General features: G+C 45.5%; 1 protein-coding gene across 1 annotated transcript in view; it reads left to right on the forward strand.

Annotated features, from left to right (window-relative positions):
- Window positions 1-5467: 5467 nt before the first annotated feature.
- Window positions 5468-21937, forward strand: part of GIMAP8 (GTPase, IMAP family member 8) — a 30150-nt gene continuing 13680 nt past the window's right edge. The window contains exons 1-2 of the mRNA XM_011941455.1: window positions 5468-6012; window positions 18052-18715. Of these exons, the coding sequence (XP_011796845.1) occupies window positions 18080-18715 (636 nt within the window). The 5' untranslated portion in view covers window positions 5468-6012; window positions 18052-18079. The remainder of the gene's footprint in view (window positions 6013-18051; window positions 18716-21937) is intronic.

A 21937-nucleotide genomic window follows, 5' to 3' on the forward strand; every position in this document is an offset into this window, starting at 1 on the left:
GGCCACATGGGTGGAACTGTGGGCATGTGACCAGAGCCCAGGAAGCTATGGCTCTGGGGGAGGGTTTGTGTCCCTGGGGTGTCTGCAGCTCCGGGGTGGGGCCAGCCTGGGTCTGGAGCACTTGCAGGCTGGTCTAGTGCCAGGCCCAGGGGACGGCAAAGTCAGAGACTGGGGGACTTTGCCTCTGCTCGCTGTGTCCTCAGTGTTAGGAGCTGGCTCAGGACTGGGTGGGTATCCACATCAGAAGAGGGACTTAAGCCATGAGGATTGAGGCTTCCCTCTGGACCTGAGTGGCTGGGGAGGGGTGGGGGTGAGGGCTGTGGCTATACCTGTTTCATACACTCCCTGGAATAAAGGAGTGGTGGTTTTTCTCATTCCTCACTCGCTCATTCTTCCATCTCTGGTGCGCCAGGCCCCGTTTTGGTGCTGGAATAGAGTCATAAGCAAGACAAACATAGCCCCCACCTTCAGAAAGCTTTTGTTTGGTACAATGCTGTGGAAACGCATCTCAATCAAATATTACAGAGGAACAATTTGGAGTGGAGCTCAAATCATTCCAGAAACTCTCACTTTTTAAAAATTTTATTTTATTTTGTATTTTTGTATATATTTTTTGAGACAAGGTCTTGCTCTTTTACCCAGGCTGGAGTACAGTGGTGCAATCATAGCTCACTACAGCCTGTACCTCCTGGGTTCAAGTGATCCTCCCACCTCAGCCTCCCAGGTAGCTGGGACCACAGGTGCACACCACCAAGCTCAGCTAATTAAAAAATATTTTTTTGTAAAGATGGAGTGTCTTTTTGTTTCCCAGTCTGGTCTTGAAATCCTGGCCTCAGAGGATCTTCCCTTCTTGGCCTCCAAAAGTGTTGGGATTACAGGTGTGAGCCGACACATCCAGCTGACCTCACTTATTTTTTTTTTTTGTTTTTTGAGACAGAGTCTCACTCTGTTGCCCAGGCTGGAGTACAGTGGTGTGATCTTGGCTCACTGCAACCTCCATCTCCTGGGTTCAAGCGATTCTCCTGCCTCAGCTACCCGAGTACCTGGGACTACAGGAGTGCTCCATTACGCCCGGCTAATTTTGTACTTTTAGTAGAGACGGGGTTTCACCATGTTGACCAGGCTGGTCTTGAACTACTGACATCAAGTGATCCACCCGCCTTGGCTTTCCAAAGTGCTAGGATTACAGGGGTGAGCCACCGCACCCGGCCCTCACTTTTTATAGGTGAACAAATATGGAGAATTTGGGAAAATCCCAGGAAGAAGAACCAGCAGTGAGGTGCTGGGAAAACCCTGGGAGCATATGAAGCTGCCGTGGAATTTTACAGGAATTGCCCCTGCCTCTCTGTTTGGGTGATCTTTCTCTTTTGGTGGATTTTTTCATTTCAAAATCAGGTCTCTCACCAGCTTTTAACTACCATTGACTCATAGTTTTTACCTTCACAAAGCTGTTTGCTACCACTATCAATCACTTAGAGTTTAAGAACTTTCTATTTACACTCCTGATTATTGTCTGTGGGCCTCTTGTGCCTGCCTATATCTCTCTAGAATCTTCTAGAAGCAACTTGACTCTTTTAGGCCTTTGCTGCCAGCTAAGAAGGTGAAGAAAAGTCACCGTTGCAATAAAAAGAGGGCACTTTGTCTCACTTGGCAATAAACCACCACCACCACCACCACCAGCAGCAATAGCGGCACCCCCACCCCCACCAAACCAAAAACAAACAAGAAAAGAAAAAGGAAACCTGTAAGCAAAGCCCAGGGGAGCTGTGTTGAATGTAAGTACAGAGTGGGGTTGAGAGCTGCAGCTGGGCACAGGGTGCCTGCGCCCCAGCAAGAGTACAGGCTGGAGGAAAGTCATTCTTTATTATCTCATTGGCCCTTGGATGGTGTCGACAAGATTTAAAAATGTTTTTATCCTCTTCATTTTTAGTTGTTTTCAGTGGGAGGATGGGCATGAAGAATCCTTGGGAAACAGGAATCAATCAAGACCTTTGGACGCCCCTGCTTGCTCTGTCTCTAGAAGCCTCAAGCCCAGCATCCCCACGCCGATGTGCTCATCTCTAGTAAAACACCAGCCTCTCAACCCTCTCTCCATAAAGGCCACTAGAAAGTACTGTGATGCCAGGCTGCTCCATATCCAGGCAGCCTGGGTGACCACTGCCCTTTATGAGAATCAGAAAAAGGTGTCTCCTGAGCAGTTGGGATTACAGGTGCATGCTACCATGCCTGGCTAATTTTTGTATTTTATTAGAGACGGAGTTCACTATGTTGGCCAGGCTGGTCTCAAACTCCTGATCTCAAGTGATCCACCTGATTCGACCTCCCAAAGTGCTGGGATTACAGGAGAAGTTAAAAGTTTTAAAATAAGTATAATATTTCTTAATTACTATAACAGACATGGACTCCAATTGAACAAGATACTTAATTCCATCAAAACATTGTCAAAACATACAAATTTAGTCACAAGACACTTTACTACCATCTGCCAAAGCTGTAGGAAACACACACATTTTCCATCTTTGAAATGAAACAACGTATAATAATGTTTTCCAAAACAACAAAGATGTCTGTGCAGTGAATAGCACTCCCTTTGATGTGGCAACTGGTCCAATCGTGTTAACAACTGTGAATTCATCTTTTTAAAAAATTCTTTCACTGTTTCTCTTCTTTTCTCTCCTCTTTTCTGTTCTTTTCTTTTCTTTTTTCTTGTTCCGAGACAGTCTCACTCGTGTTGCCCGGGCTGGAGTGCAGTGGCGTGATCTTGGCTCACTGCAGCCTCCCAGGTTCAAGCAATTCTCATGCCTTAGCCTCCCAAGTAGCTAGGATTACAGGCACGGGCCACCACACCCAGCTAATTTTTTGTATTTTTAGTAGAGACGGGGTTTAACCATGTTGGTCAGGGTGGTCTCGAATTCCTGACCTCAGTTGATCTGCCGACCTTGGCCTCCCAACGTGCTGGGATTACAGGCATGAGCCACCAGGCCCGGCCTTATTGTTTCTATTTTCTAAATGTGTAATAAATCTGTTCCCCTTGCTGCTGTCTCTGTGTTAGTTCTCCTCATTTCCAGCTTGGGCGCTGCAGCAGCCTCCGACTGGTCCTTCCGGGTCCTTCCCTCTCCAGCCTGACTGCCTTTTCTCGCACCTGCCGGGCTGTCTTAGGGCCCCGATAGCGGTGGCGTTTGCCATTCTCCTTCTGCCTGAGGCGTCCTCTCTCCGTCATCTGACAGGCAAATGTTTACAGCTCTTCAAGACTTAGGCATTACCTTTCCCGTGCGGCCTTCCCTCTACTGTGCCTTGCAGTCTTCTCCATGGCAATACCTGCCACAGGAAATGGCGGGTTTACTGATTTGTTTGTAAGTTTATTTCCCCAGTTGGTTGTTTTTCCATCTTGTGGGGTTTACATCGTCTCCACTTGCATGGCAGCCTGGACGCATCTCTGTCACAGCATATTACCTCGTTTCGTGACCACAGCGTAGTCTTTTTCCCCATCCTCAGACTGAGTTAGGGTCCCTCGAGTCAGGAATTTGCCTTGCTAATCTTTGTGCCCTCTGTGTCTAATACGGTGCGTGGTCCTGGTAGATTTCTCCTTGCTTGCGTAACATGTGTCTTCCTGGCTTATTCGATTTCCGGAAGTCCAGTCCTTCTCCCCACTGTTTCACTTGCCTGCTGAGTCAGGGCTCTCAGCCCTCTGGGGAGCATTTAGCTGCACTTGTCATTAACCACAAAGCCACTAGAGGGCAGGGAGCCCCCATCCTTCCTCAGATCGGTGCCAAACCAGAACCCGGCAACCTTCCTTCTGCAGGGAAATCAATTCTCTTAAGAGCTGATTTGTTGAAAGATCATTTTGCAAAATGGTCAACTCAGCAAATAATCGACTTCCTGAATCTTTGAGGAGTTATTTGCAGCTTCAGTTTTACTCAGAGCAATCCCTGGATGCTTAATATTTCATTTAAGAATGAGTGAGCCTTTTCTTCTCTATTTTAGGGAAACAGTTTCTTGCTGAGCCTCTGTTAGTACCGCAGCGGGCATGAACTGCAGTACCTGGCTTAGGGTTTTTGTCTTATCATTTTAATGAGTTGGTTTTATGTGCATTGACCTACTGCAAAGGAAGGGTGGGGGTTCTTTTAACGAGCAGGCAGGTGGAGTGGGACATGGGAGGAGGGGCTTTGTCAGTTCTTCCCATCAAGATGTGTCCTGTGTGTCCCCAAACCTCTTCTTGGGCCATCCCGGCATAACCAGGGTTTCCTTCAGGTTCATAACAAGGTAGAGCAGCCCTCAAGGCTGGCGCATGAAGACCAGTCCACAGAGAGTGTGGATCCCTCTTGATGTGATAGGCTGACAGCAGCACCCCAAAGCCTGTGGTTTTGACTACTGTAGAGACTTCATATTTGAAGCATGCCCCTCTACTTCAGCCACCCCCACTGCTCCTCCTTCTGTGGGGTCCCTTTGGAAAGCTCAGCACCACCTCAGACATTTGGAAAACTGCAGTGAGCTCCAGTCCCTCGAGACCCCAGCCTCTGCATTCCGTGAAGACAGCCCTGCTGTGCAGAGTGCAGAGGGTTCCGCACTCACTTGGATGACCCTCCAGGGCATTCTGCTCAGTCTCAGAAGGGCAGACATTGTGGGACTCCACTCGCATGAGTATCTGATGTTGCCAAAAGTCATAGAAACAGGCCGGGCGCGGTGGCTCACACCTGTAATCCCAGCACTTTGGGAGGCCGAGGCAGGTGGATCACTTGAGGTTAGGAGTTCAAGACCAGCCTGGCCAACATGGCAAAACCCCATTTCTACTAAAAATATAAATATTAGCCGTGTATGGTGGCGGATGCCTAATCCCAGCTACTCGGGAGGCTGAGGCAGGAGAATAGCTTGAACTTGGGAGATGGAGGTTGTAGTGAGCCAAGATCTCACCATTGCTCTCCAGCGTGGGGGACAGAGCAAGACTGTCTCAAAAAAAAAAAAAAAAAAAAATCATAGAAATGGAAAGTAGAATGGTGGTTACCTGGGCTGGGGTTTGGGGAGGGGAGTTGGGGTGTAATGGGGAGAGTCTGGGTGCTGCAGGATGAAAAGTCCTGCAGATCTGGCACACAACAATGTGAATGTACTTTCTACCATGGTTAAGATGGTTAAGATGGTACATTTAATGTGACATCATTACCCCAGTAAAGGTTTTTAAAGAAGTCTTCCTCCGTGTTTGACTTCCTTATGAAGTAGAGACCAGGGATTTGGGACACTATGTTCTCTCACAAAAGGGGTTTCATTTTGTGAAATATTTGAAAGCACCGAAGCATAGCATTTCACATGTTTTGCAAGCTGGGGAAAAGCAGTCATTTCCTGAGAAGCAGCGCTGGTCTGTCAGGCTCGGAGTTCCCTGGGTTGTGGGTTTTAGGAAAGGCAAGGGAAGCGAGGAAGGACTTGTTAGAGGAAGTCCTAAAGGCCACTTCAGAGCACACAGAGACCGGGAGCTGGCTTTGCGCGGAGGCTGTAGCGGAGCCACAATCTCTGTCCTCTCAGGAACAGGAACCGGCTTGACATCCTTCTCCTGCCCTATCCAAGCCCCTGTTTTTGCAGCCCTTCTGAAGCTCAGCCTGGCACCCACCCTGGCGCCCCAGCCCCTGGCCAAGTCTCTGCTATCATTTCTCCTCCCTCCTCTCAGTCTACAGCTGCGGGAGAGGCCGGGCTCCTCAGTTTCTGCTGTGTTGCGACTCCACAAGGCACTCAGCACCCAGGGAAGGTGAGTGTGTCCCCGATGCTGGCTCCTCCCTGAGCCCCGATGGCTCTCGACGTGCTGAGCCTGTGGCCTGCACACGGGACTTCCTCTCCAACTGCATTTATGCCTCTGTGATTGTGAAGGCTGTTTCTAGAAATCTCTTCCTTTGCAGAAACACCTGAAACCCTCCTGCCAGGAGGACCAGGGCCTGGGAAGAGGGTCGCTCTCCGGTGTTCTCCCCTCACCCTCCTCGCCCTCCTCACATCCTGTGCCCTGGGGGACCAGCAGCTGCTTCCACCCAGGTGAGAGATGGAGGGATGGAGCCAGGTGGATTGCAGAGCCTGGAGACTGGGACACCATGGGACAGGACTGCAGTGCATGTGTGACGTGTGCACACGTGTGTAGATGTGTGTGCGCTGGTGCATAGCTGTGGGGGAGGATGGGCTTGGCACCGGGAAGGTCGCCTGTTCAGCCATGGGAGAAGAGGCTGCTTGTGGGGTTGGATCGCAGGGACCCTGGAAAGCTTTCCTCCTGGTCCAAAGTGTGTCTCCCTAGCCTGGTGGGGAACAGATTCGGCAGGATGGGGACAGAGGCACATTCCCAGACATCTGTGAGAGTGGCTGTCCTGAGAGAAGTCATGTTGGCGAGTGGGTGTGAGCCCTGAAGAGGAGGAGGGCTGAGGCTGGCAGAAGGGAGGAAGAAGCAGGCGGAAGGAGCCTGTCAGAAGCCCCATGAAGCTAGATGGTGCTGCAGAGCAGCCCCCAGGAGGAAGCCAGTGGAGCTCCTAAAGCAGGGGGTGGGGGGATGCTGATTTTTCCATGTCTGCTTTTCTGGTATTTCCTGCCCCTTGCAGTTGGGATTCTGTGAACTGGGCATTGGAGGGGTCAATACCTTACCAAAAACAGTATTTCTGATTTCATCTACATTTCAGCCAACCTGGCCCTCAGCAGTTAACCCCTTCCCTTCCTCTTGATGGTTGCCCTGCTGAGCTGGGCCTAAGGTCGCCCCCATGCTGGGCTCTGGAGGCATCTCCGACCACCCTGCTCTATAAGTGGGAACTGCGACTAGATGTGGGATGAATCCTCGCATGGCTGGACGCTGTGCTCAGATGCCTGAGTCCCCGTTTGCCTTGGGCTGTTTCCTGAGAAGGAGGCGGAGGCTGCCTTTACAGTCTTCAGTGAATTACAGGAAGAACGCTCTCTTTTTCTCTCAGTTGCTCAGCTGGGGCCTCCAGAGTGGCCTGGGAGATTGAGCAGAGGGAAACGTGGGCTGGCAGAGCGCGAGGGAGGGTGAGTTTGGGTTCCTTTTTGTCCTTAAGTGCACTTTCTACATGCTGGGGTGAAGTGCTACCGGCTGGGAAGCTGTATGTGTGGTAGGAGTGTGCATGTGTGCGTGCATGTGTGCGTGTGTGTGTGTGGGTGTGTGGGTGTGTGGGTCCTGACCTCATGTGGAGCTGCAGGCAGGAGTCCAGCAAAGACTCATCGGTTTGGTCATACTCTGCTGGGGAACCATGCAAGGCTGTGTCGCCTAATTGGGAAAGAAATTTCTTTCTTCTTCAGGCCTGTGGGAGGCCTCTGCTTCCTTCAGCTTGCTGTTTACTCACTAGTGTGTTTTTTTCTTAAATTAATTTGCAGAGACATCTCACTTCACTTGCATATATATATATATACACACACACACACACACACAATTTAAGTCACTTCCTTTTTACTATTCAAAGTAACATCTTTTTCATCTGCTTCTCAGTTCTTTTTTTTTGCATTGAGACGGAGTCTCACTCTCACTCAGGGTGGAGTGCAGCGGTATGATCTTGGCTCACTGCAACCTCCACCTTCCAGAATTCAAGCAATTCTCCTGCTTCAGCCTCACGAGTAGCTGGAACTACAGGCACCCACCACCATGCCTGGCTAATTTTTGTACTTTTAATAAAGATGGGGTTTCATCATGTTGACTAGGCTGGTCTCAAATTCCTGATCTCAAGGGATCTGCCCGCCTTGGCCTCCAAAAGTATTGGGATTACAGGAGTGAGCCACTGTGCTCGGCCTCCCTCTCAGTTCTAAAAACTGTTTTTCTTCTTTTCTTCACATTTCTGTCTCTCCTATGATCATTCATTCATTTAACACCACGTATTGAGCATATACTACATGCCAGGCACAATGTTAGGGCCTGGGGACACAGAGCAAAACAGGCATGTTTGGAGTTTTGGCATATGCCGTTATGGAGCTTTGTACCAAGGGTAGTACAGAGAAAATTTAGAAATTTAAAAATAAAATTAATAAATAATTATAAAATAATAAATAATATCAGATAGAATCAATGTTATTTAGAAAATTGAGGAGAGACAGGAGATAGGGCATTAGCGTGAAAGCTTCTCTCCATAGGGTGTATCTGGGTGAAAGATGATCTTAGAAGACCCCTGGTGCTGATTAGGTTTGAACCCACCAGAAGTATTTTTCCCCTGGTGGACGGTTCTGTGGTTCTGAGGCGTTTGAGGCTGTGGTGGGCTCTGCCTTGTGCCATGCAGCCATCCAGATGATTCCAGAGAGAGGCCTCTGTCAAGGCCCTCATGGGCTTTGCCTTGCCCTTTTCGAAAGTGAGCTGTGCCACTGCCTTCACTACCTCCCTGGGTCATTCCCTGCAGTGCCGCCTCTCCCCTGAGTGCCACAGACCCCATTTTTTGAAAAGGTATGAACCACCAAATCGCTGCACAGAAAAAGGGCTAAAGGGCTTTCCCATTCTTCACTGTCTTTGGTGTATCTGCTGCATTTTGCTTGTTTTTCAAGTCAATAACCATCAACTCAGAAACAAGTATTTATCAGATACTTTCTCTATGTTGTAGATATGGTGGTGAGAAAAACAGAGCAAGTTCTTATTCTCACGGAACTCACCTCTAGTGGTGGGAGACTAAAAAGCATTAAGCAAGTAAATGCAGATGTGAAGGGTGGCGGTAGTGGGTGCTGGGTACGGGGTGGGGGTGCAGCTGAGGCACAGAGGAGTCGCAACTCTTATGGTGGCAGTAGTGGGTGCTGGGTATGGGGAGGGTACCAGTGGGGCACAGAGGGGTGGACGGCTCTTAGGGTGGCAGTGGTGGGTGATGGGTATGGGGCAGGGGTGTCAGTGGGGCACAGAGGCACAGACAGCTCTTAGGGTGGCAGTGGTGGGTGCTGGGTATGTGGAGGAGGTACCAGTGGGGCACAGTGGTGCGAGAGGAATGAAGACAAAGACACAGAAATAGAGTGCAGAGTGGTATCGGGGGCTGGCAGCCTTCACAGCTGAGAGCCTCAAACAGTGAGGCTCACCCACCTATTTATTGACAGTAAGCCCGTCGTTTCTGCAGTTTATAGATTAACTAAAAGTATTCTTTATGGAGAACAAAGGGACAGGCTCTGGCTTGTTATCTGCAGCAGGAACATGTCCTTAAGGCACAGATCGCTCATGCCATTGTTTGTGGTTTAGGAATGCCTTGATTTTCTGCCCTGGGTAGGCCAGGTGTTCCTTGCCCTCATTCTGGTAAACAAGCAACCTCTAGCATGTGCATCATAGCCATCATGAGCATCTCACAGTGCTGCATAGATCTTGTTTGTGGCCAGTTTCTCATGGCCTATTTATGGCTAGGCTTGGGGCCTGTTCCCAGCAACAATGCTTAAATTATGAAACAAAGGCTTGATAAGAGTAGATTAAAATTTAGTGTTTTTGTGTGTATGACAAAAGACATATTTAGAAACCTAAAAATAGGCCACAGACTGTGAAAAGATCTATGAAATGTGTAGAATCAACAAAGGTTTAGTAACTAGAACATATACATCATTTCTACAAATCAATAAATTATATATAAAAGATGGAACACTAGCTGCTGCTTTAGCTACCTTATCAGCATAAGCATTGCCCTGAGTGATGGGATCTGATGCCTTTTGATGGCCCTTGCAGTGAGTGACTACAGCTTCCTTTGGAAGTAAAGTGGCCTTGAGAAGAGTTTTTATTAAAGAGGCATTAATGATGGCGGACCCTTGTGTAGTGAGGAAACCTCTTTCTGCCCATATAACAGCATGGTGGTGCAGGATATGGAAGGCATATTTACAGTCAGTATAAATATTGATGCGTAGTCCTTTTGCAAGAGTGAGGGCTTGAGTTAAGGCAATGAGTTTGGCTTGCTGAGAGGTAGTGGGTGGGGGGCAGAGCAGTAGCCTCAATGATAGGTGTGCAAGATACTATAGCATAGCCTGCCTTTGCTGGTGAATGGCAATTAGGCCTGGTGGAACTGCCATCAATAAACCAAGTATGATCAGGGTGAGGAACAGGAAAGAAGGAAATATGGTGAAATCAAGTGAATGCCAGGTGGATTAGAGAGATACAGTCATGGGGGCAGAGGCCAGCCTAAAACAGTAAGGTCAAGTTGTTTGGACAGAAAGGCTATAGGGTGTGGTCCTGACTCTTGTGTAAGAATTTTGACCATAGAGCCCTGCACTTTGGCTGTGTGTAATGAAAGAGTTGGGATGAGTTAGGGAGAGTTCGTGTGGGAGCAGCTTTTAGGGCTGTTTTTTAAGGAATGGAAAGGGGGGTGGGGAAAGGATTTAGGATTTATGGGGTCAGCTAGGTTTGCTTTTGTGAGTTTACATAATGGTTTAGTCAGGATGGTAAAACTAGGTATCCAAAGGCGGAAGTACCTAACCATGCCTAGGAAGGAAAGGAGTCATTATTTTGTAGAAGGGTTTGGGGTTTGGGAGATTAGCTGGACGTGATCAGCAGGGAGAGCATATGTGTTTTCATGAAGAATTATGCTGAGATAGGTAACAGAAGAGGAAGAAATTTGGGCTTGACTGAAGTAATGGGGGCTACCTACAAAGCCTTGCTGCAGTGCAGCCTAGGTAAGTTGCTGAGCCTGATGGGTGTCAGGGTCAGTCCAAGTGAAAGAGAAGAGAGGCTGGGATGAAGGATGCAAAGGAATAGTAAAGAAAGTATGTTTGAGATCCAGAACAGAATAATGGGTTGTGGAGGGGTTGTGGAGGGAGGTATCGAGGATAGGAAAGTATATGGGTTTGGCCCTTTGGGGTGGATAGGCAAGACAATTTGGTTGATAAGGTGCAGATCCTGAACTAATGTGTAAGATTTGTCTGTTTTTTGTACAGGTAAAATGGGGGAATTGTAAGAGTTTATAGGCTTTAAAAGGCCATGCTGTAACAGGTGAGTGATAACAGGCTTTAATCCTTTTAAAGCCTGCTGTGGGATGAGATATTGGCATTGAGTCAGGTAAGGGTGATTAGGTTTTACTGAGATAGTAATGGGCATGTGATCAGTTGCCAGGGAGGGAGTAGAGGTGTCCTATACTTGTGGGTTAAGGTGTGGGAATAAGAGAGGAAGATGCAAAGGAGGCTTTGAACTGGGGAAAAGGGTGGCAATGAGATGTGGCTGTAGCCTAGGAATAGTCAGGGAAGCAGATAATTTAGTTAAAATGCCTCAACCTAATAAGGGAACTGGGCAGGTGAGGATAACTAAAAAGGAGTGCTTAAAAGAGTATTGTCCAAGTTGGCACCAGAGTTGGGAGTTTTAAGAGGTTTAGGAGCCTGGCCATCAACACCCACAACAGTTATGGAGGCAAGGGAAACAGGCCTTTGAAAAGAGGTAATGTGGAGTGGGTAGCCCCCGTATTGATTAAGAAGGGGGTGAACTTACCCTCCACTGTAAGAGTTACCTGAAGCTTGGCGTCTGTGATGGTCCAGGGGGCTTCCAAGGTGATCAGGCAGAGTGAGTCTTCAGCTGCTAAGCCGAGGAGATTTGGGAAGGAGTCAGCCAAGGGACATTGGGTTTGGGCTCCAGGGGTTTAGGAGCAGTGGCGATGTGAGTTGGACAATCAGACCTCCAGTGGGGGCCTGCACAGACAAGGCAAGGCTTAGGAGGAATCCCAGGCTGTGGGTATTCTGAGGCCCAGTGACCAGGCTTTTGGCATGTGAAGCAAGGTCCATGAGAATGTTTTGAAGGAGCCCCTGGGAGCTGTGGCTTGGATGTTTTCAAGTTTTTGTATGCTAGAGATGTGGTTGTGGGTTGTCTCACAGCGGAGGCAAGTAGCTGTAACTCAGAAATACATTGCTACTTGGCTGCCTCTACTCCATTATTATACACCTTGAAGGCAAGGTTAATTAGGTCCTGTGGTGGGGTTTGAGGGCCGGAATCTAATTTTTGGAACTTTTTCTAATGTAAGGAGTGGATTGGGTAATAAATGCATATTGAGAATAAGACAGCCTTCCTCTGGGGTGTAGGACAGTAAAATATCTAAGGGTTGTTGCCAAATGGGCAATGAACTGGGCTGGGTTTTTATATTTGATGAAAAAGAGCCTATTTGCTAACTGATTTGGGAGAGGTTGGATAAAGAAAAAAGGAGCATTAACTTTGACTATGCCTTTAGCTCCAGCCACCTCTTTAAGAGTAAATTGTTGGGCAGGTGGGGGAGGGCTAGTCGCGGAACGAAACTGTAAGCCAGACTGGGTGTGAGGAGGGGAGGAGATAGAAGGATTATAGGGTGGGGGAGCAGAGGCTGAGGAAGAATTGGGACTTGGCTCAGCCTGGCAAGGAGCAGCCTGGGGAGAAGGGGAGAGGTCAGATGAGTCCATAGAAAAGAAGGATTCAAAGGACTCAGAATTTGGAGTGGAGACTGAAGGAACGGACAGGAGAGAAAGACGAAAGACTTGGGACGAGTCACATTGGGAGCAGAGACTAGGGAGGGACTAATGTGTAAAAGAATGCCTGGATGTCAGGCACCTCAGACCATTTGCCCATTTTTTGACAAAAATTATCTAGGTCTTATAGGATGGAGAAACCAAAGTACTATTTTTGGCCATTTAGAACCATTGTCAAGTTTGTATTGGAGTCAAGCGGTGTTGCAGAAGAAAATGAGATGCTTAGATTTTAGATCAGGCGAGACTTGAAGAGATTTTAAATTCTTGAGAACACAGGCTAAGGGAGAAGAAGGGGGAATGGAGAGCGGAGGTTGCCCATAGTGAAGGAGGTAAGTTTAAAGAGAAAAGTAGAGACAAGGAGAAGGGGGTGGGGAGCAGCCCTGGGCTGCAGTGTGGGTGAGGAGCCAAAGCAGGCATCCCCGCAATTGACTTGCCACCAAGGGAATGTGGGTGAATGACCAAAGCAGGTGTCCCCTTGGTGATCAGACACCCATGGAGTGTGGGTGAATAATCAGGCAGGCGTACTCGCAGTGATTAAACACCAAAGGAAGACTGTCTTCCCTAGTCCATGATTGGTGCCGGAGTTTTGGGTCCACGGATAGAATGTGTCTCCTTTGTCTCTACTAGAGAGGAAAAGGAACTGGAATTGGAAGGACAGGGAGATTGAAGGGTAGCGAGAGGGGCTGGAGAAGAGAGTGAAAAGATCGCATACCCGATTTGAAATTGGTGAGATGTTCCTTGGGTGGTTGGTCTGAGGACCTGAGGTCGTAGGTGGATCTCTTCACGGAGTGAGGATGAGGACAGGGGACTGGTCTCCTGAAGGAGTCCTTGTGATCCAGGTCTTCAGCACCAAATGTCTCACGCGTCCATGTGAAGAGAGTCCACCAACAGGCTTTGTGTGAGCAACAAGGCTGTTTATTTCACATGAGTGCAGGCAGACTGAGTCCGAAAAAGGAGTCAGCAAAGGGTAGTGGGATTATCATTAGTTATTATAGGTTTTGGGATAGGCAGTGGAGTTAGGAGCAATGTTTTGCAGGCGGGGGTGGATCTCACAATGTACATTCTCAGGGGTGGGGAGAATTACAAAGAACCTTCTTAAGGGTGGGTGAGACTATAAGGAACCTTCTTAAGGGTGGGGGAGATTACAAAGTACATTGATCAGTTATGGTGGAGCAGAAACAAATCACAATGATGGCATGTCATCAGTTAAGGCTATTTTCACTTCTTTTGTGGATCTTCAGTTACTTCAGGCCATCTGGATGTATATGTGCAGGTCACAGGGGATATGATGGCTTAGTTTGGGCTCAGAGGCCTGACACATTGTTCCTTTATTTTACTCTTATTGTTTATCCTTCAAATTTGGTGGTTTTCTATAGTAATAACATTTGATTCCTTTCTTGTTCTCATTTGTATATCTGCTCTACCAATGAGTTTTATACTTTGTGCATTTTCATGGTGGTAGATACTGTCCTTTCACTTTCAGAAGTAGGACTCCATTAAGCATTTCTTATAGAGTTGGTCCAGTGGTAATAGATTACCTTAGTTTTGGCTTGTATGGGAAAGGCTTTATTTCTCTCTCATTTCTGAAGGATAGTGTTGCTGGGTATAGTATTCTTGGCCAAAAAAATTTTTTTCCAGCACTTTGAATGTGTCATCCCATTCTCTCCTGACCTGCAAGGTTTCTGCTAATAAAACATGGTGTTAGTCTGATGGAGATTCCCTTAAATGTGACTTGACACTTTTCTCTTGCTGTTTTTAGAATTCTCTCTTTGTCTTTGACTTTTGACAATTTGACTACAATATGCTTCAGAGAAGATGTTTTTGGATTGAATCTATTTGAGAATCTTGAGTTTCCTGTATCTGAATGTCTATATCTCTCACAATACTTTGGAAGTTTCCAGCTATTATTTATTACATAGATTTTCTATGACTTTCCCCAACTTGTCTCTTTCTGGAACTCTCAAAATTCAAGTATTTGTTTACTTTATGGTGTCCCATGTGTCATATAGGCTTTCTTTATTCTTAAAAGAGTTTTTTTTCAGACTGAATTATTTTAAAAGACCTGCCTTAAAGTTCAGAAATTCTTTCTTCTGCTTGATCTAGTCTCTTTTTGAAGCTCTTGGTTATATATTTTGTTCATTGAATTATTCAGGTCTAGGATTTCCATTTGGTTCTTCTCTTTTTTTAAAAAATAGTATCTATCTCTTTATTGAATTTCTCATTCAGATCATGAATTTTTTTTTTCTGATTGCTTTGTATTGTCAGTCTGTGTTCTCTTTTATATTGTTGATATTCCTTTTATATTGTTGATATTCTCTTTTATTATTTTGAATACCTCTTCAAGCATTCCAAGATTTTCTTTTCTTTGAGATCTGTTACTAGAGAATTACTGCGTTCCTTTGGAGATATTATGTTCCCTTGCTTTTTAATGTTTCTTGAGTTTTTGCAGTCTGTGCATCTGGTGTAACAGTTGCTTCTTTCAATTTTATGCATTGGCTTTCATAGGGAAAGACTTTTTCCTGTACATGTATCTCTAGTGTTGATTGGGTAGGTTGCTTTGGCTTTGATTTTGGGTAGGTGCAGGAGTGTAGTCTTCATATGATTTCTCTGACTGTAATCAATGTCAGTGATGTCTGCAAGTTCCTCAGTGGTTTAGCCTGTGGTTGTTAGTGAAGGCCATGGTAAGGTTTTCCTGGGGACAGAGATACCAAGTGGGCTCATCCTTGGACCCTGGATGATGCATATGGGCACCAGCATTGGTGGCTATGGGCTGTGTGGGTCAGTACTCAGTCCTCTGGGTGGCATATACAAACACTGATGGTGGCAGGTGGAGGACCCACGTAGGCCAGTATTGGGACTCTCAGGTGGTGTGTGTTGGCCACAGCAGCAGATTTGGTGGGTCAGTCCTTGGGCCCCTGGATGATGTATGTGGCACTGGCAGTGCCAGTAGCAGTGGTGGGCCAGCCCTTAGGCCCCCAAGTGGCATGCATGGGCCCTAGTTGTGACAGTAGTGGGCTGGGCTGACTGGAACCTGGGCCCCTGGGCAGTGTGTATGGGTGTCGGTGGCAGCAGTGATAGGCAGGGTAAAGTAGATTATTTTACTACTACTTGTTATTTTCAATATTTGGAGAATTTCTAGGGTAAACTTTCCTCATACAGAGTTTACATTAGCTTCAGATGGACACATACGTGTAAGTATGATAAAACGGAAAAAAACCTAAAATCTCATTTACATGTAATAAAAACACTACAAATTGATATGATTCTTTGCAGATGGCAGATCACTTTTCAATCATCATTTTGTTTATTTTCCAACTTATTTTAAGGAACATGTTATTCTTATTTAATGAAAATATATTTTATGAGAGAAGTTATTGCTAGATGATGCAAATATATGTGTGTATGAGGAAATTATGGGCTGAACATGGTGGCTCATGTCTGTAATCCCAACACTTTGTGAGGCCAAAGCTGGAGGATTGCTTGAGGTTAGGAGTTTGAGACCCACCTGGGCAACATAGGGAGACCCCATCTCTACAAAATGTTTTAAAAAAGTAACTAGGCATGGTGGTGTGTGCCTGTAGTTCTAGATAATCTGAAGGTTGAGGCAGGAGATGACTTGAACCCAGAAGGTTGAGGATACAGTAAGCTGTGATCCCACCACTGCACAACAGCCTGGGCAACACAGAGAGACCTTGTCTCTAAAACAGAAAAAAAAAAAAAAGAAATTATATGCATATTTTAACAAACGCTACTTATGTATAATGGAGCCATAGATGGAGCCAGATTTTTTTCTTTAAAATTTTCAGAATATACCAAATTCTTTAGCATAAACACCAAACTTCATAATCAGAAAAATACAAAGAATGAAGAGGTTATGGTGCAGAGCGATCAGATAATGAGTATAAGCACATTGTGAATTGGCAGCTAAGGGATCTTTGCCCTCTGCTGGAGCAGTTTTTATGGAGTGGTACCAATCCGTCCCCAGTGACTGACTCCTCCCTGGGCTCCCACAACATTGTCCTCATGTGTGTCACATTCTTCTTATCTGCTTGCTGCATCTCTGCGTTTTATTTGTTGTTGTTCAGTCTTTTCATACAAGTGATAAAAGGATGCTGGAGCAGGCTTGGTGGGAAGAGGAAGGAACCCATCAAAGGGCAGAGACACTGCCCAAGGGTGTGAAATAACATGAAGAACTTTCTGACTTCATCATGGACCCTGGAGGGGTGGCCATCCAGGAGGGTGCTGTACGAAGGTTTCATAGGGAGAGTCACTCTCTTGCAGATCTGCATAGGTAAACCCTCACAAGGGAGGGCATCATGGCCAGGTTTGCAGTCTTGGAAACTAAGTTTTTAAGGAGAGTAACACAGGATCCCAGGTGTAACCTTGTGTGGGAATCACAGCTAATTGCTGATGTGCCCTAAAGGGAAAACCTGTGATTATGGTAGAGGGGAGTTGTTTCCTCGCAGCAGCAGTTTTGCCATGCATTTCCAGGCCTCACTTGATTTCAGGTCAGTGGCTCTTGGGCAATCCAGAAGAAATTGTGCAAGGCAGGATGATTGAACAGTTATAGCAAATCAGCTCAAAACATATGTCAAACAAGGTGGGGCCTGAATAAATAAATACAGATGAATAGTTCACTTGACTGGAGCATACAGTGCGTTGAGGAGAGTGGCTACAAGTAGAGCTGAATCTGTGGCTGGAAACAGACGGAAAGAGCTTGGCACATTAGCTCAAGGGTTTTGGACTTGACTTGCCTGGCAGGTGGAAGCCTTTGCAGGGAGAAAATTAAATCTAAGCAGCACTATCTATATACTGAAATAGTACCACTTTGCATTTAGGTAATATGTAGAAACTTGCAAGGTACTTTGTCATGTGTCATCTCATTTGAGTTTTATAAAAATATCCTTGAAGTAGGTGATATCACTTCTATCTTATGGATTAGGACACTGAGTCTCAGAATGGTTAAGTGGCCTCTACAGATCAGCTAATGGGTGCAGAGCAGAAGGTGAACCAGGTCAGAGTTCAAGACCATGGTCATACCCACCACATCATGCTTCTCTGTTAACTTCACCAGGCACTGGGTGCATCACGAGTCCCACAAACGAAGTTTTCTAGTTTGTCTTCTGTGATATTACTTTCAGAGTACCATGTATACCATACATTATATTTGCTTGTATGCTCTAGACATTTCTACTTCATTGCATTTTATAGGGCAATGCTTCCAAAACTTGGCTACTCATTAGAATTACTGTGACATTTGATGAATACAGATTTCTAAGCTCCATCCTTTGAGATTCTGATTTAATAGGTCTAGGTTGGGTCCCAGAGATCTGTATTTTTTAAACAACTGACCATTACTATTAATTATGAGATTTCCTTCAACTTTGAAACATGCTTATTTACTATGGTTTCTAACATATCTGACTCCTTGTGGTTCCCAATGGTAAAAAAATTCAAGGAACTAAAAGAGGTCTCTAGGTTTGTCTCAGAGATGGAACAGGAAGATCCTGGGAAAGCGTTCCTTGTTCTAATCTAGTCTGGGTCTAGCACTTCAGTAGCTCAAATTCATTGGTGGCAATTTGAGTCAAAAAGAGAATGTCTTTTCTTGCTGTTCTCCTGTCCACTCTGTGTGGTAGTTGAACATTAATGTGTTGCTTTCTGTCCCAACAGAACCAGTGGGAGCCTGTGTCAGGAAAGCATGTCAGAGCAGAGATGCCAGATGTCCGAATTGCGGCTCCTCCTCCTGGGGAAATGCCGCTCGGGAAAAAGTGCCACAGGAAATGCCATTCTGGGCAAAGATGTGTTCAAGTCCAAGTTCAGTGATCAGATAGTGACCAAAATGTGCCAGAGAGAGAGTCAGGTCCTGAGAGAAAGGAAGGTTGTGGTCATTGACACCCCTGACCTTTTCTCCTCAGTAGCTTGTGCTGAAGACAAGCAACGCAACATCCAACGCTGCTTGGAGCTCTCTGCCCCCAGCCTCCATGCTCTGCTCTTGGTAATTGCCATCGGCCATTTCACAAGGGAGGATGAGGAAACAGTCACGGGCATCCAACAAGTGTTTGGAGCTGAAGCCAGGAGGCACATCATTATTGTCTTCACGCGGAAGGATGATTTGGGGGATGACTTGCTGCGAGATTTCATTGAAAACAACAAATCTCTCAAGCAGTTGGTTCAAGACTACGAGGGCCGATACTGCATTTTCAACAACAAGGCCGATAGTAAGGATGAGCGGATCACCCAGGTGTCGGATCTCCTTTGTAAGGTTGAGTGTTTGGTGAATATGAACGGAGGACCCTATCATGTGAACTTCAAAACTGAAGGCAGCAGGTTTCAAGTAAGAATTTTGTTAATATCTTGAAAGATTCCTATGTTGCTGAAGCTAGTGGGATGAATATGGCTACAAATAAATGAAATGTTGTATTGTGTGATGGAACATGGGTTTTGTTGAATAAGGTGTTTATACATAATTTGTAGGATTAAGAGGTATCAGATTGTAGGGTACTTTAAGTATCAGCCTGAGGACTTTAGGCTTTATTAGCAAATTAATGGACAAATTTAAGCCTTTATCTTACTTGTTCCCTCATATTATTCAACACAATGATTTGTTAGACTCTCTCTTCCCCTGACTTCAATATAATTGCCCTCTCCTTGTTTGTTTGTTTGTTTTTCCCTCTTTTTCTGGCTATTCCAAAGATCGCTGAGTCCTTCTCTTATCTCTGACCTCTAAAAATGAGCATCCTCAGGGCTTGGTTCTGGCCTCCCTCAATTCTTTGTACTCTCTTCTCAGATGATCCCACACTTTTATGGCATTGAGATTCATCTACTACTAACAGTTTTCAAATGAGTAGTAACTGTAGTCCAAATCTGTCCTCTGAGTTCTTCCTCCTTTACACAATTGCTGCTGGGGATCTCCACTTGTCTCTCTTATACTTTCTCACACTTAACATGTCCACATTTTTGATTTTCTCTCTTAAATCTATAAGATTTCTCCTTCATACTTCGGAAAAGGGCTGTGATGTTCACCATGCGCTTTGTACTCACACACCCCAATGTCAGCTCTGCTACTCTGGTAGCTCTCCTTGGAGAGCCAAGAAATCATCGGGTCTTGCGGGATCAATATACCCAGAATCCACCTGCTTCTCTCCATCCCACTCCCACCACCTGGTCCAAGCCTACATCATTTCTTGCCTATACTATTTTAACGTAATGATTTTCTCCTCTTGTATTCTTGGGCTTTATCCCGCAATCCATCTCACACATTACAACCAGGGTGAGATTTTATTTAAGGTTTTGATGTGAAAGGAAAATGTATTTGTAACTAAGGAAGATACAAAAATGCAGTCTTTTGCCTTAGAGGTGCTTACACTTCAACTGGAGTGGCTGATGCATAAGAAACAAAGCGCTCCCGGCTGAGTGTGAGGGGGATGCTAGCACAGAGGATTTGGCAAGGGGAAGCCCCAGAGAGTGTACAGCGGGCACATGCTGAGCCTGGGGGACGTTCAGGTCAGAGAGAGACTGTTCAGAGGGAAGAGTAATAAGCCCAAGCAGCATAGAAATAAGAGGGAAATCATTTACTGAATGCCCATTAAATTCTAGACACAGACATGAATTAATTAAGCCCTCGTGACAACCCTGTGGACAGATGCTCTACACATGAGGAAACTGAGGCTCAAGAGAGCTGACGACACTTGCTCTCTTGTCTCCTAGCCTGAGTGCTCCCTCCTCTGTGACAATCTGTCTCTTCCTTGAGGGCCGCATGGAACAGGGATGTCAGTAGAGAGAAGAATGGGCATGTAGTAAGTTTCCTACAATGAAACCCTCTTGTTTAACATGCTCCAGTGACTTCCTGCTGATCGTAAGGTAAAGTTCAGAATCCTCAATTGGCTTGACTCCTTGCCCTGTGCTCTGCTGTCTATGCCTTGGCCCTGCTGGCCTTCCTCTTTTCCCCTGAGTTACACTCACATCCACTCCTGAGCCTCAAGCCTGTGATTCTCTCTGCACTAACTCTTCCTCTCCCCACTCCCACCCTGTACCAGGTTTGCTTTTATTTCTCCATCTGCATCAGCTAAAAGTCACTTCCTCAGGGAGTCCTCCCTGACCATCCTGGCTCTCAGGCCTTGGAATGAGCCCCACAGTTTCCTTTCCTCATGGCAATGTCACCACCATATCAAGTGATTTCACTGGTTGTCTCCCTACAAACTCCACGAGGGAGGGCAGAAGAAATCATAACTGTTTTGTTGACTACAGCATCTTAGTTTTGTCTTCTGTAAGGCAGAGATAATAATCACATGTATGTCAGGAATTGCTCTGAGAATTAAATGAAATGCTTACAAAGTTGTTAACAAATGCTTGAAACTTGGTAGGTGTTCAGTAATTATGCTGTTATTATTATTATTATGAAAATGCCTGAAGATTAAATAAATTAAGGAATCATTAAGAACTTTAACAACCCAGAGACTGAGTCAGAGCTGTAGTTTGAGGACTCTATGCCCTGGAAATAAAAAAAAAATTAGTATACATAAAGATAGATGTACAAGAATAGTTAGCACAGCATCATTTGAAACAGTAAAATCAGAAATAACCTGAAGATTGATCAATCAAAAGATGGTTGAATCAGCTATGCATGTCCGTACTATGGAATAAATTCTATCTACTTAAAGAATGATGTAGTTCTATCTATATTGACTTTTACAGATGTACAGAATGCATTGTTAAGCAGATTGTAGAAGGAATAACTTAATAAGTCTTCATATGTTCATGTATGCTTGTATGTATTTGTATGAACATAGAAAAAGATAGAAGGATATATACCAGTTAACAACTATTACTTTTCTGGTGGAGTTGGAATGCAAAGATCATTAATTTTTATATTATGGACATTTACCTTGTAATGATCTTTTGCATTTAGAGAACATTAAAGAATTTGAACTGTGCTATGTAAGGTTAAAGAAATCTGATAATGACAGCTAAATGGAGAGGATGCAGGGAGAGGGATGGTTGAGGGTATCAGTGATATTGGGCAAAGCCAGGCAAGAAAGCAGAGGAAAGGTTTCCTTGGCTGGCATGAAGATTTAACAAAGATAAGGTTAAAACGAAGTCTAGGAAGCTTCTAAGACTAGCAGGTTCATCAAGATTGCATACTGTTTTTTCACCTCCTTTCTTGATTCCACAACAATAAATATTTTGGAACTAAGTATAAGGATTCCCCAGGCAGGAGAAGGGGATGTCAATTTTGTGTTTGGTTCTCTATCCTGTTGTCTCCATTTGCCAGACTTGGGGGTGTGGGGAACAGGATTCCAAATTATACTGGACAATTAACCTCGGGTTAGAAGAAGCTTCCTTTCCATACTGGGAGTAGTGAGGGAAGGAGACATTGGAAACATCACCTTCTCCGAGAACCAGTCATAGCAGTCTCAGGGGATCTAAGGATCCAATGCCATTGTGGACAGGTCCACAAAGAGCAACAAAGACCATGACCACGGCCTTGATTTGACCACATCTGACTCAGCAGATCACTCTGAATTAATACTTCAATTTCCCTTTTTTTTTTTTTTTT

The sequence above is a fragment of the Colobus angolensis genome, unplaced genomic scaffold (assembly GCF_000951035.1).
Source record: "Colobus angolensis palliatus isolate OR3802 unplaced genomic scaffold, Cang.pa_1.0 Scaffold2, whole genome shotgun sequence".
NCBI classification, from domain to species: domain Eukaryota; kingdom Metazoa; phylum Chordata; class Mammalia; order Primates; family Cercopithecidae; genus Colobus; species Colobus angolensis.